At 50.7% G+C, this 13,497-nt stretch overlaps 1 protein-coding gene across 1 annotated transcript in view; it reads left to right on the top strand.

Annotated features, from left to right (window-relative positions):
• The window catches only part of RWDD4 (RWD domain containing 4), a 139,264-nt gene that overhangs the window by 70,505 nt on the left and 55,262 nt on the right, over positions 1 to 13,497 (top strand). Inside the window, exon 2 of the mRNA XM_069630209.1 lies at positions 1,809 to 1,889. Coding sequence (XP_069486310.1) covers positions 1,809 to 1,889 — 81 coding nt within the window. The remainder of the gene's footprint in view (positions 1 to 1,808; positions 1,890 to 13,497) is intronic.

The following is a 13,497-nucleotide window of genomic DNA, read 5'->3' as shown; positions in this document are numbered from 1 at the left end:
GGGTAGTGCAGGACCCTCCAGTCTTCCTACTTGTCTGTCCGACAGTTGCTTCAGGAACCGTGAGCCTGCAGGAACTACCAGGAACATCTGCCTCAGCTACAGCTCCCTCTCCGTTTTAAGGTACTGTGCAAATCCAGTTGTTCGTTCAGCTGCGGTGAAAGTGTTTGAAATCTTTCTCCAATCTGAGGGCTTGTCCTTCTCTTCTCTTTGAACTAACCTGTCTACCAACCAACCCCGTCCTGGAAGACATTGCCTCTTCTCATTGGTTTCTGAAGTTCACTGCATCCCCCCATACCTAACCTTGCCCTGCCGGTGTTGTGTACATATGTGTCTTCCATCTCATCATGCATGTACCCTCAGGTACTTAAACGATTCAGATTCCCATTTTATACCCCAATCCAGCAAGGTCTCCTTTTGCTTTGCACATAATGCCGCCAGAGGAAATGGGACCGTATTTTCCCTGTTTACCTGACCGTTTCCTAAAGTTATCCAGACCTCCTTAATTGGGGATATTTACCAGTGTGTCCCTTACGAATAGTAACATCTAATCTGCATTTAATTAAATATTATGAATTCCCATCACGCGGATGTACATCCCGAAATATCTAGCCAATGGTTCCAGTGCCATCAAACAATATGGGTGATGACGGACATCCTTGTCTTGCCCCCTTTCTAACGCCCATCTCGAGGCCATCCAATTTTAACTCCTGCCATGGGGCCATTGTATAAGTTTTAATCAGCCCTGCATACCTGCCCATAACCGAAAAGCTCCCGAACATAAAATGGCCATGCTAGTGAGTCGACTGATTTAACCGCATGCAAAGATGCAATTGGCAAATCATCTTGTAACCCTTTCATCTGGTCCATGATGTGTTGCAAGCGTCGTAGGTTCATCGTCGTATTGTGTCCACCCACAAAGCCGCATTGGTCCAGGTGTACAAAACTAGGCGCTATCAAGCACTTTCCAAAGGATCTTAGCATCCACATTCAATAACGAAATAGATCTATACGAGCCACATTCATCTGGTCCTTGTCCTTCTATAGAAGGACCGTAATCGCTGCTTCCTGCATGGTTTCCGGCAGAATACCTGTTTCACATTATCATAGATTCTCTTTAGGTGGGGGACAAGAAGCTCTGCAAATGTGTGGTAAAACTCAACCGTGAATCCATTACTCCCAGGTGCCTTATTATGGCGTAAGGATTTGATTGCATGTAGGATCTTCGGTTTTCTCAATCTGCATCTAGTTAATCTTTCTAGTCTTCCACCAATCTCAGTAACCTGACCAAGGTCACTAAATCTGCTTCCCCAAGCTCCGCCTTCACTCGTGTACAGCATTTTATAATATGATTGGAACACTTAATTTATCCCCTGCTCCACTGTATTGCCTTACTGATCGCAAAATTGCCCTATAAATCTGCAGAAAATCTGCCTGTGCTTCAATGAACTAAACAAGTGGATTTCACTGACGATCTACCGAGTGTGACTAGTGCCATGATCGGAAGCAACACTTCAATTATTTTTGCTAATTTCTATTGTTTGTGGAGAAGGACCGAATATTTTATCCTTTCAGTAGCATTCTGGGGAAGTGACATTTGCAAAGCAACATTTGTAAGCTTAGTGCAGCATAGCTCTTCTGCGTACTGTGGTGAAATTCTGCCCCTGTTTGTATTAGCACTTTGTACCATCACACCGTCTAAATTGGCAATGTGTAGATTATTTATTTGTTCTGTTGGGAGGCGGGGTTACAATTCTACTGGTAAAGACTTCTAGAATTTGTTTCTAGCTAAATCTCGTTTTTTCTTTCAGATGGAGCTGGAAGCATTGCGTTCCATTTATGAGGGTGATGAATGTTTCAAAGAGCTTGGCCCCGCTGCATTTCAGTATAGGGTAAGAGCTTGTGAGAAATTGCTCTCTGGTGTGTAAGCCAAGTGGTGTGTGTACGCCAAGTGAACACTTTATGTGCATCAGCTTACTCGTACCGCATAGGATTTCAGTTAACGTTTTAGAGCAGGTGTATTTTTATCCCCTATTCTGAAAGTTGGGAGTAAAATGACTCTTCAAAAGTAGTTCTGGTTATCGCCTGGGGTATGTTTCTTTTGTATTTTTTATTTACACAAACCAAATTGTTTAGACTAGGGTTTCTGGTTTTCAGTTTCAATGGTGTGTTTTCAGTGTTTATACATTTTATGCAGAAAAAATGGAATGCAAGTGTTTTTTCCAGTGTATATGAAAAACGTGCATTTCTTGGCATACATGCATTTTGGAGTAGAAATATCGTGGGATATTCACTGTTCTCAATACACAGGCTAGTTTGGGAACTGTCCCTAAAAATGGGTAGTTTATGCTCTTCTGCTGAGAAAGCCGGCAACAGATGTCAGTGAGATGCTGCCCCTCGACAGGATGCAGGCCATTTTGTGTAAAGAATTATGCCCTTTATCAATATACAGAGCAGATTCTATGATGTGAGAGGGGCTGTGTGACAAATGATGTGTAGGAGTGCTTGATTTGCATGTGTTGACATCCATTTTAAATCACAGAACATTGTTACAGAAAGTGGCAAGAGACTTTGATCCGTGATGGTATTGTGGAAAACCACGACAGCCTTCAGCATATATATTCAGCAAATATATATGCTGAAAAATCTTGTTGCATGCTAGTTTTGTTAGTAGTCTGGGGCTATTTTGAGGAATTGTGGCAAAATTGGGGGGAGGGGGACTGGTGGTGCTGTTGCGCTTGATCGAGACGGCTGTCTGAATGCGCAGCTCCGATCGAGGAGAAGACTTTAAAATATCCTTCCATGCTGGTGCTGCGATTGAACTCCAACTTCTCTGGCCACTGCCCGTGGACCTGCTAACTGACTTGGCTTACGGGCATTGTCTGGAGAGGGACAGTTGTTGAGTTAATCACATCTGACTGGGAGCCGGCTGAACCCATTGTGGCTACCCACGGCGCACTTCCATGGTGCATGGGCTCTTGGGAACGCGAGTGCCAGAGTTTGTGGTCTAGCAGGGGGAGGGGCGCCCAAAGCTCCAGATCACGCGCCCTTTCTGAGCTTACACAGAACTGCTGCAGGAGCTGCTGCTGAACACCCCCAATTCCCCCCCCCCCAGTCCACCCTGCGGCATGGTTCCCCACCTCTGCTGCCAGTGACATCCCCTTCCACGGATGACTTACCACCGGGGGCCTCACTTGCGCTGCATTGGACCAAGCTGGTCTGCTGGACCCGGCGGCTCCTCCATCACATCTCCTGGATCTCACTGACCCCGGCGCATGCACGGGGGACCCTCGCTGCAACTCCCCACCGTCAACCCCCATCTCTCACCATGGTGTGGTAGGTACACAAGCCATCTTGAACGCCCTTCCACCGCATCACAACTCCCCTGTAAGCACTATGTGCTTCTGGTGGCAACATTCATTCTTCGTGGTCTTGCTGAGGCCCATTCTATCCTGGACTGGCAGAGACTTAGGAGCAATCCCTCCACCCACCCCCACATCCTTCCATCCCTGGGACATAAGTCACGAGTGTGGGACTACTGTTCCTGTCCTGAGATGCCAGCAGCCTGCTTGTTTGACCCTCTGGCTTGAGATTCTGACACTACCGTGCCTGTACTGGATTTGTCCGATTCGGCGATGCTCTAAAGCCACATGACCATGCAATGTGGCTCTTGGCTACAGAACACGGTGGATACCCGCACCATCTCTTAATATTGTTGCTCTAATTCAGGAGCTCCTTCTTCTGAAGCGTGGAAACTGTGCACCCTTACATCCCAGGTGACTGAGGGCACCATGACCAAAGGAGCCAGCAAGAAACAGAGCTCAATCAATATGTACACTGAAACAACACAGAAGTTGAACGAACCCAAACCAGAACAAGGTACATCCATTGCAACATTTAAGACTCTGAGTCACAGAAAATGATGGAATACATGCGGGAGGGGTTCACTGCCATTCATTCCAAGTTGGACGACATGAGTGGGACCATATGATCGATCAACGCCCACATGGAAAAAACAGATGCTCGGGTGACAGAGGTAGAAACCAGTCTCGGGATGGTTGAGGATGACATTGTGGCCCTCCAAGGTGAAGTGAATGACCTGTCTTGACGGGTCAGAGAGGTCAGCAAGAAGAACAAGGACCTTGAATAGTGTTCCAGGCGCAATAATAAACGCATCATTGGGGTCCCAGAGGACAGCATCGAGGGCCCCATGGAAGACTGTTGAGCAAATGCTGTTTTCTCTGTTAGACTCTTCGAAACCTTCCTCACAGTTTGCCATTGAGAGAACCCACCAATCCTTCATGGCGAAGCCAAGATCTGGTGCTCCTCCCTGCCCCATTATAGCTAGAGTGTTAAATGTATCACGACAGGGATACTCTGCTTCGTGTGGCGAGGGCCAAGGGCGACCTTCTTCTGGGCTCCTCCGGGATTCATCTCTATCTGGATTTCTCCACGGCCATCCAGCAGGAACGGAAAAACTTCTTGGTCGTCGAGAAGAAACTGCGAGACCTAGGGGTCAAATACTCGGTTACACCCCTCTAAACTCGGGATCGAACACTCTAAACAAACTTGCTACTTTACCATCCCTGAGGAAACCTCCAAGTTCAATGAAGACCATTTCCCTGGCTGAGCGGCTCGTGGGACGGTCTCCGCAGACAGCTTGATTTTTTGTTAGTCGATGAATGTTAGGATGATCGATTTGCTAACTGACCACTGAGTTGATCGGACCATCTGACATCTGGCTCTGGCCTGCGAGTTTGATATCCTTTCTACTGTTCTGTATTGTCATTATACTACGCACTGCCTAATGCCTAGTTAATATTCCACTCCAGATTTGTTGCCGTTCATGTCCGGCGCAAGGCCCCTCAGCCAATGTTGCCACTGGTTGTGACTGGGTTTATGTTGGTTGGGGTTATCCTTTCTTTGATTGGGGGAATGGCGTGGGACGCAGGGAAGGGAGTTATAGTTCGAAAAATACTTGACATGCACCTGGGGATCCGAGCCCCGGTCTACCTTGACTGGTCTGATGGGACTGTGGCCTCGCTGTCCCTGCCGAGACAGAGTACTGCAATCCCTGGTCGGGATAACTTCATACTAATGCTGGACCTTCGACACAATGGCAGATGACAAATGTATGAGCTTGAATGTTAGGGGGCTTGGTAATCTCACCAAAATGCGGAAAATGCAATTGTACATTGAACGTCGCAAGGCAAAACTACTCTACCTACCCCCCAAAGAAACACATGCTATGTCTAGTCGTTGGGAGGGGTTTGCAAGGTCCTGAGGTTCCCAACGCTACTACACCACTTATTCCACCCAAAACCATGGGGTTATGATCCTCATTCATAAAAGCGTCCAATTCCAACATAAGGTGAATCATGTAGGCTTGCTGGGGCGGAATGTGTTACTATATGGGACATTGCAGGGTAGAGAAGTCGTATTGCTAAACATATATGGCCCCAATATCGATGATCCTGATTTCTACACACACTTCACCCTACTTTCTGCCTTCCCCCTTATCCCCATACTTTGGGGCAGAGACTTTAACACTATTCTGGACGTTAACTATGATGGATCCGGCTCTTAACCTCGCCAGCTCTCCAAAGCTGCCAGAACCATTATTGACTTGCAAGCCCATTTTGGTATCGTTGATGCGTGGCGACTGCTTAAACCCAACTCCCGAATGTTCTCGTTCTACTCCACGGTACATGACTCTCATTCACGCATAGATGGCTCATCTCACTCACTTGTTTAATCGTTACCCGAATGTCTATCCTCCCCAGAACGTTCTTGGACCACTCCCCTGTAATGATCTCCCTGAGGTGGTGTACGGACAAACCTTGAGACACGCTTATGGAGATTAAAACCACACACCTCATTAGATATTGCTTTTGAAACTGAAATGGGAACCAGCATAGATTACTTCTTTTCATTGAATACCGGCTCTGTCGAATCTCGGGCCACCCTCTGGGAGGCATTCAAGGTTTATGTCGAGGGGCATAACGATTTCCAAAGAGGCTTGGATCCTCAGAATAATACGGAGGGACCTTGCTGTGCGTGAATCTAGACTTTCTTCCCTTGAGACTCAATATGCCTCCTCGCAGCTGACTGATAATCTTGCCGATATAAGCTCCAAACTAGTTACGTTCCGTGCTCATGTCGAACGGGAACAGAGGTTTCTTGATGACCCCCGGTCTGTGCCTAGGTACGGGAAGGGAGAGCATCCGGATCGGGTTCTGGCCAGGTTGATCCGTCTTGAGAACGGGACATCGCTTGTCCAGGCTATAGAGGATTTACGGTTCACTGGCTTTATCATCACACAATGTGAACTCTGAATTTTCGCTCCTTTTACTAAACCCTCCATTCCAACACAGATCGGGACGCTATGACCGACCTAGAGATCTTCTTAGACAGTCTTCCGCTCTCGGTCCACTCCATGGAAACTAGAGAAGCATTAAGATACCCTGATCATGCTTGAAGAAACTTCCAACGCTATAGAGCTACTATCCTCCGGTAAAGCCCCTGGCTCTGACGGCCTATCAATTGAATTTTATAAGCACTACAAATCCTGCCTTGTCCCACAATTATTGGCCCTATGGAGCGAAGCCTGCGATACCGGTATTCCCCCCTCCCCCCCATCTCTCCATGAAGCAATAATGATGGTACCCCAACACAATGTGGCTCCTACCACCCCCTCTCACTTATCAACTGCGATGTCAAAATCTATGCTAAGTGCTAGCCCTGAGATTGGCCCCATATATGCAATATATTATACACCCAGACCAATCCGGTTTTATCCCAGGTTGATCCACTTCTCTGTCTGCGTCGGCTATTCAACATTCTGCCCCGTATTGACCCGAACACACGGGCTGTCGCGGTGACTCTTGATATGCCGAAGGCCTTCGGTGCCGTTTCATGGAGTTTCCTATGGCAGGTACTCGAGAAATGCAACTTCAGCCTTAACCTTGGATCCTGGGTTAAACTTCTATATTCTTCCCCTGCTGCTAGAGTTCACACCGCCCTTTTTCACTGTTAATATTTGCACTAGTTATTGAACCATTGGCAGACAGGATACATCCGTGACACGCACGTAGATGCATACGGTTGTCAGAACTCCCCCCACCCGAATCCTCAGGGATTCGCGTGGGCGTAATCCGAGATCACTTATTTGGGTGTAACGGGCTCACGACACCAAAACACTTTATACGAAGCAAACTTCAGGAAATATTTAGCCACCTTTGCCTTGAAATGCACGGGTTGGGCCAGACTGCCGATCTCCCTGGCTGGTCAGATCGCCAACCTTAAAATGGTGGTACTACCTCAACTCCTTTACAGATTCTTTTTTTTTTTTTTAGAACTCTGTTTATTGAATTTTAACAACATGACATAGAGAAACGTACATGAATCAGCGGTGTACACGATGAAGGCAATTATCCATAGCAACTGGGCCCGTAGGGCCGAGGACCGTAAGACATCAATAGGACAAGGCAGGCAAACCATGCTAGCAGCGTTACAGGTGTACCCCCATCGCAGGGCTCATTGAGCGTCTAGCCATTTACCCCATATTTTTCCGAATTTGCGGGGACAGCCCCTTGCATTATAGATCCGGCGCTCTAAGGTTGCGCACCTGTCCAACTCATTACTCCAACGGTTCAGGCTCAGTAGTTCGGCAGATCCCCAATTGGCCGCAATAAGTCTTTTGCCTGCCCCCAATGCAATTGCCAAAAACATTTTCTCATATTTGGACAGGTCCACTTCACCCCCAATGCCCAAGAGTATCATCTTGGGGTCCCTAGGGATTGGTGTCGCCAGAGCGGCTGAGATTGTGTTGACACAGCCCACCCAGAAGGCCTGTATCGCCTGACAGTCCCATATCATATGGTAGAAGGTGGCGGGTTCAGTTTTGCATCTGACACATGTCCCGTCTTCTATTCCACCCCATCTGGCCATTGCAGTGCGTGAGTGGTATGAACGATGGAGAATCCTCAACTGTATTAGTCTGAGCTTGGATTCTATTCCAATTTCTCTGGGGGACATTAACGCCTCCACCCAATCTTCAGGTTCCAGGGGGCCCAGATCCCTTTCCCACTTTGCCTTTAGCCCGTCGAGTTGTGTAGCCCCGAATGAGTTAAGGGCCTGATAGAGAGTGGAAGTGACCCTAGAGGAGATGTGCTGTGCAAGGATGTTGGTCTCGATGGGAGAGCAGGGAGGTACAACCGTAGTGTCGGGGAATTGGGTGCGGATGGCGCGGGACAGTTGCGCATGCCGAAACCGGTCCATGGGTGCCAGGTCGAATTGTTCGCGCATGGTCTCAAAGCTCAGGAGGCGACCCTCTTGTATCACGTGTGCTAATATGTGTATTCCTTTTGCCAGCCAGTGACCGAAGGAGCCCATTTTCACTAGTTCCGGGAGGAGCGCATTGTGCCATATGGGTTGCGACAGTGTTGGCTGTTCTTCCCAGCCGATTAGTTTGTGTGCGGCCCGCCATGCGCTCCGGATGTGGTGGGTCATTTTGGGCAGCACCGGGAGTTGATCGTGGGTGGCATAGAGGATTTGGAGTGGTGTTAGCGGGGACATGGTCTCCAGCTCTATACGGGTGTGTGGGAGTGTGGGATCCGCGTGGATCCAGTCATTCACCACCCCTAACTGTGTGGCCAGGTAATAGGTGCGTATGCAGGGTAAACCGATGCCTCCCTCCCACACCGATCTCTGGAGCGTATCAAGGGCAATCCTGGATTGTTTCCCGCCCCATAGCAGTGTGCGCAGGTTCTTGTCAATGGGTGCGAATGTTTCTCTGGGGATGGGGAATGGGGCATTTTGGAGGACATACAATAGTCTGGGAAGGGTCATCATTTTGAATAATGCGGCCTGGCCCATTAGTGATAGGGGAAGAGATTGCCAGTGGGGGGGTGTCTCTGTTGAAGCGCTCTGACTGGTTGTATATTAAGCCGGGGGAACCCATCAAGCGTCGGGTCGAGCCGTATACCCAGGTATTTGAGTTCCCTGATAGAGACGTGATATGGGCAGGTCTCCGGGATCGCCGACTCGCCACCCTGAATCGGGAAGAAGATGGTTTTGGCATCATTAACCTTCAGGCCTGCAAAGTACTGATATTCCCTGAGTATGAGGGAGACCACCGGGCACGAGATACTCTGGTTACTGAGGTATAAGAGCAGGTCATCCGCATAGAGCGAAAGGTGATCTTCTCCCCCTCCCGGCCAGACGAAACCAGTCCAGTTGGTGTTAGCTCTAAGCTCAATCGCTAGCGGCTCGATGGCAAGGAGGAAGAGGAATGGAGACAGCGGGCATCCCTGTCTCGTGCCCCGACCCAGGGGGAATGGTTTGGAGGACCTGCCGTTCACCCTCACCGTGGCCTCCGGGGGATGCATATAAAAGTTTTACCCAGGATATAAATGTCTGCCCCAGGTTCATCCTAGCCATGATCTCCCACAAAGCATCCCACCCCACAGAGTCAAAGGCTTTTTCGAAGTCCACCGCCAGGAGGGCGAGTGGGGCTGGTATTTCCTTTGCCCTGGACAGCGCCAATTGGACTCTGCGTAAGTTCATCCGAGTTGATTTATTGGGCATAAAACCACATTGGTCTGGGTGGACGAGGGTCTCAATCACTTGCAGCAGTCTGTTAGCGAGTGTTTTGGCGAGAACCTTCACTTCGCCATTGATCAAGGATATCGGACGATAGGAGGCGCATTCCTCCGGGGGTTTCCCAGGCTTATGTATGACAACTATGCATGCCTTCCTGAGGTCTGGGGGAAGTGCTCCTAGTTCCTTGCTGCGTAGAAACATGCGGTGCATGTGGGCAGGTAGCATGCCACCGAGGCACTTCCACGTTTCAGTTGGGAACCCATTGGGGCCCGGAGTTTTCCCGGGTTGGAGTTGCGCCAGTGCATCTTGTACCTCGGTGTCAGTGATGTCAGCATTCAGGAGATCAGATTGGTGTTGCGGGAGTATCGGAATCTCGATGTGGTCGAGGTATCGAGAGGGTTCAACTGATGGATTCCCAATGGGTGGGGTATAAAGATTTTTGTAATAGGTGGCGAATGCCTCGACGATATCCGAGTCTTCTGTCAACAATGTCCCATCCAGAGATCTGATTGCCCTTACGTGTCCCCTGCTTTGCACGCGTCTTTCCAACCAGGCCAGTGTCTTGTTAGCTTTGTCGCCCCTTTCATATATTTGGCTCCGGACTAATTGGTGGGCAGTTTGTGCGTTGTCTAGGGACAGGTTACTGAGGGCGTCTTGTGCCGTGAGCATCGCTTCCTTTGCTTCTTGGGTGTTTTGGATAAGGATTTGTCGCTCACACTCGAGGACGCGTGTTTCTGCTTCCCTGATCTTCTGGACTTGGCGTTGTTGGTAGGCGGAAACTGTGGAAATAACCTCCCCTCGTAGGACTGTTTTGTATGCCTCCCAGATCGAAATCGGGCAGTCCACAGAGCCCTCATTAATTTCGAAATATTCCGTTGTCCTCTTTTCTAGCTCCTCCGCAATTTCAGGAAGACGGAGATGGTATGCATTTAGGCGCCAATTACGATCCGGGCGACAGGAGGAGTTTTTGAGAGGTAAAAGAAGCGGGGAGTGGTCCGAAATTCCTCTCGCGAGGAATGCAGCGTTGAGAAGCCTGTGGGTCATGTTGCAGGGGAGGAAGGCGTAGTCGATCCTGGAGAATGATTTGTGGACACCGGAGTAGAAGGAGAACCCTGCCTCGTCTCCATGAAGTGTGCGCCATGCGTCCACCATTCCTGAGTCCTCGGCGAATGTGACGAGCGGCGTGGAGGTGGGGCATGTTCCAGCTCGCCTATAGGTTCTGTCGACTGTGAGGTCCATTACTTCGTTAAAGTCCCCTCCGAGCACCCACACATCAGCCTCCTCCAGGAGCAAGCTCTGAAGCTCGGCGAGCAGTTCTTTCGTCAGCGTGGGGTGGGGGGGGCATAGATTGCTTCCAGGCCCCATTTCTCGCCCCAGATGTCCGCTAGCATCAGTACATAGCGGCCCCGGGGGTCCGCCCTGATCTTCCTTCCTAACCTGGAGAGGGACTCTCTTGTGAACGAGAATCATTGTGCCCCTGGCTCCTTTCGTGAATCCGGCATGGTAGACATTCGAGTAGTGGGACCTTTTGAAAAAGTTGGTGTTTGTGCCTATCAAGTGCGTCTCATTTAAGAGGGCAATGTCCGGCGAGTGTCGGTTTAGGTACTGGAGCACCAGTCTCCGCTTTATGCTGGAGCCGAGGCCGTTGACGTTCCAGGACAGTATTGTCACCTTGTTGGAGTTCATCCTGTCTGCGTGAGTCTATTTGGTGGGGTAGCAGGGAGGATTAGTGGCAGTTGCATTTTTCCCCCCGGGGACGTATGTCGTTTTGCTCTCGGGGGGGGGGGGGGGGTTGTTTGGGGGACATCCGGGGGCCGCTTCGCATTGGAGCGCCTGAAGGCTGGCAGATACTTGTGTCTCTGGTCCTGGCCCAAAACAGTATTTGTTTGCCTTGTCTGCTCTCGTCGGTTTCCATCTTTCTTTTCTCGTGATTCTGTTTCCTCGATTTCCCCAAAACTCCCCCCACCCTGTACTACCCCCCCCTCCCGCCCCCAACTGGGAGCACCTGTCGCCCAAACATTGAACTTATAACTTGATGAACTTAAACTGCGTCGGGATGACCCGACCTAGGGTGGTAGCCCTTGTGGAGACTGCGGTACTTGAACGGTGGCGGCCGCAATGATGTAGTTTCCGTGTTGTCACGTGGCAAGTTCGGTTCTGTGGTGCCCAGACCTCATCCGTTCTCTGGTATTTTGGGTGGGACGCTGTGGCGATGCGGTTTCCGGGTCTCTGGGTGAAGGGTGGCGAGCGCTGCCCGGGCCCGGGTTTGCACGCAGGCGGTCCGGAGGGCGAGCGTCGGGCTATGGGCCCATTGAGGATCTGTGTTTCGAGCCAATCCCATGCTGCTTTGGGATTGTGGAATAAATGGGTCGTGCCCTCGTGGTGGACCTTGAGTATCGCCGGGAAGAAGAGAGCAAACTTAATTGACAAGGAGTGAAGTTTCTTCTTGAGTCGTATGACTGGCGAGCCTTCTGGACCTCTTTGGTATAGTCCGGGAAAAACCCCACTCTATAGCCGTTGTATGTGATCGGGCCGGAGGCCCGTGCCATCTGCAGGATAGCGTCTCGGTCCCGGTAGTTGAGGAGGCGTGCTATTATTGTTTTAGGCGGGGCTCCTGGGGTGGGTCTCCCAGTGGGTACCCTATGTGCTCTCTCGATAGAGAAGAATTTCGACAATTTCTTGGGGGCGAAGACATGAGGTAGCCAGTCCTCTATGAAAAGTTCGACACTAGGGCCTCCTCTCTCTCCGGGATCCCGAGAATCCTGAGGTTGTTGCGGCGTGCCCTGCCCTCACTGTCCTCGGCCCGGTATTCAAGTTGGTTGACTTTCTGGGCGATTATGGCTAGTTGTTGTTCCAACTGACGGACGTTATCTTCTGTATCCGACACCCTTTGTTCCGCTTCTCCGACCCTGTACGACGGGTTGCGGAGATCCTGGCGTAGGAGAGATACTTCCGTGGAGACACCTCCTATTTTAAGTTCCAGCGAAGTTCTCGAGTCACCAATTGCCTTCATTAAGTCATTCAGGGAGAGTTGGGGGGGTCCTGAGTTCCTTCCATGTTGCCTGCTTCCGCCGGGTTTTGTGTCTCCTGGCGGGAGGGGGCCTCCACTGTGTAAAGGTCCATTTTACTCTGCAGGGTTTGCCGCTTGACCTTGTCTTTGCCCATGGCCGAGTCGGTGGTTTATGTGAGGATTTAGGCCCGGGTGGGTCGTGTGGATGCACCGCGGGGATTGCCGAGGGGACCAAGTCGGGGTGGGCTCGCCGGTCGTCTATCTTTTGCCACTCTGTCTCTGTTTCGAAGCAGGGGCTGCGTGGGTTGCTTAAGCGCCAATCCTCAGTTCTGGGTGGTCCGGTATACTTGTTGGAGAGTCTATGGTCCACTGGGGGGGGGGGCTTCTTGTAGTTGCGTACACGTGAGGACTGTGCCCACCGTCTCGAATGTGTACTGTTCCTGAGTGGATTGAAGCGCAGAGGGGCGCTGTCTCAGGCGCCAGTCACGCACACCCCACCACGTGCACTTCTGTAGGAGTGTTATCCTCCCAGGGACCTGGTTGTAGGGTGACGGCCCGGTCTCCCAGCGGTAATGGTGCCCAAGGCCCTTGATCTGCGGCGGTCCGGTAGAGCTTTGGGGGGGGGTTGCCCCAATGCTCGTTCCCACCGGGAGTTGTTCCCCCTTGTGGGGTGTGTGTCCAGAACTTTTTGCCAGTGGGGCTATGGGTCTGCATCAGGGGCCTTTGTGCCTCCAGCAATCGTGTCCCAAAGTTGCCGCTTTGTGGCCAGTCCTCCGGGCCTTTTAAGCCCTTTCGCAGTGTGGGGGTGAGGTTATGCGCACAGTCACCAGTACAGGGTGCTCCTAGAGGTGGGGGCGGAGAGTGCCTTCAGTCCCCTTCACCCAGCT

Source organism: Ambystoma mexicanum, chromosome 6q (genome assembly GCF_040938575.1).
Source record: "Ambystoma mexicanum isolate Mex_15411 chromosome 6q, UKY_AmexF1_1, whole genome shotgun sequence".
In the NCBI taxonomy this organism is placed as follows: Eukaryota; Metazoa; Chordata; class Amphibia; order Caudata; family Ambystomatidae; genus Ambystoma; species Ambystoma mexicanum.
This window is presented reverse-complemented; position numbering and strand designations above follow the sequence as displayed.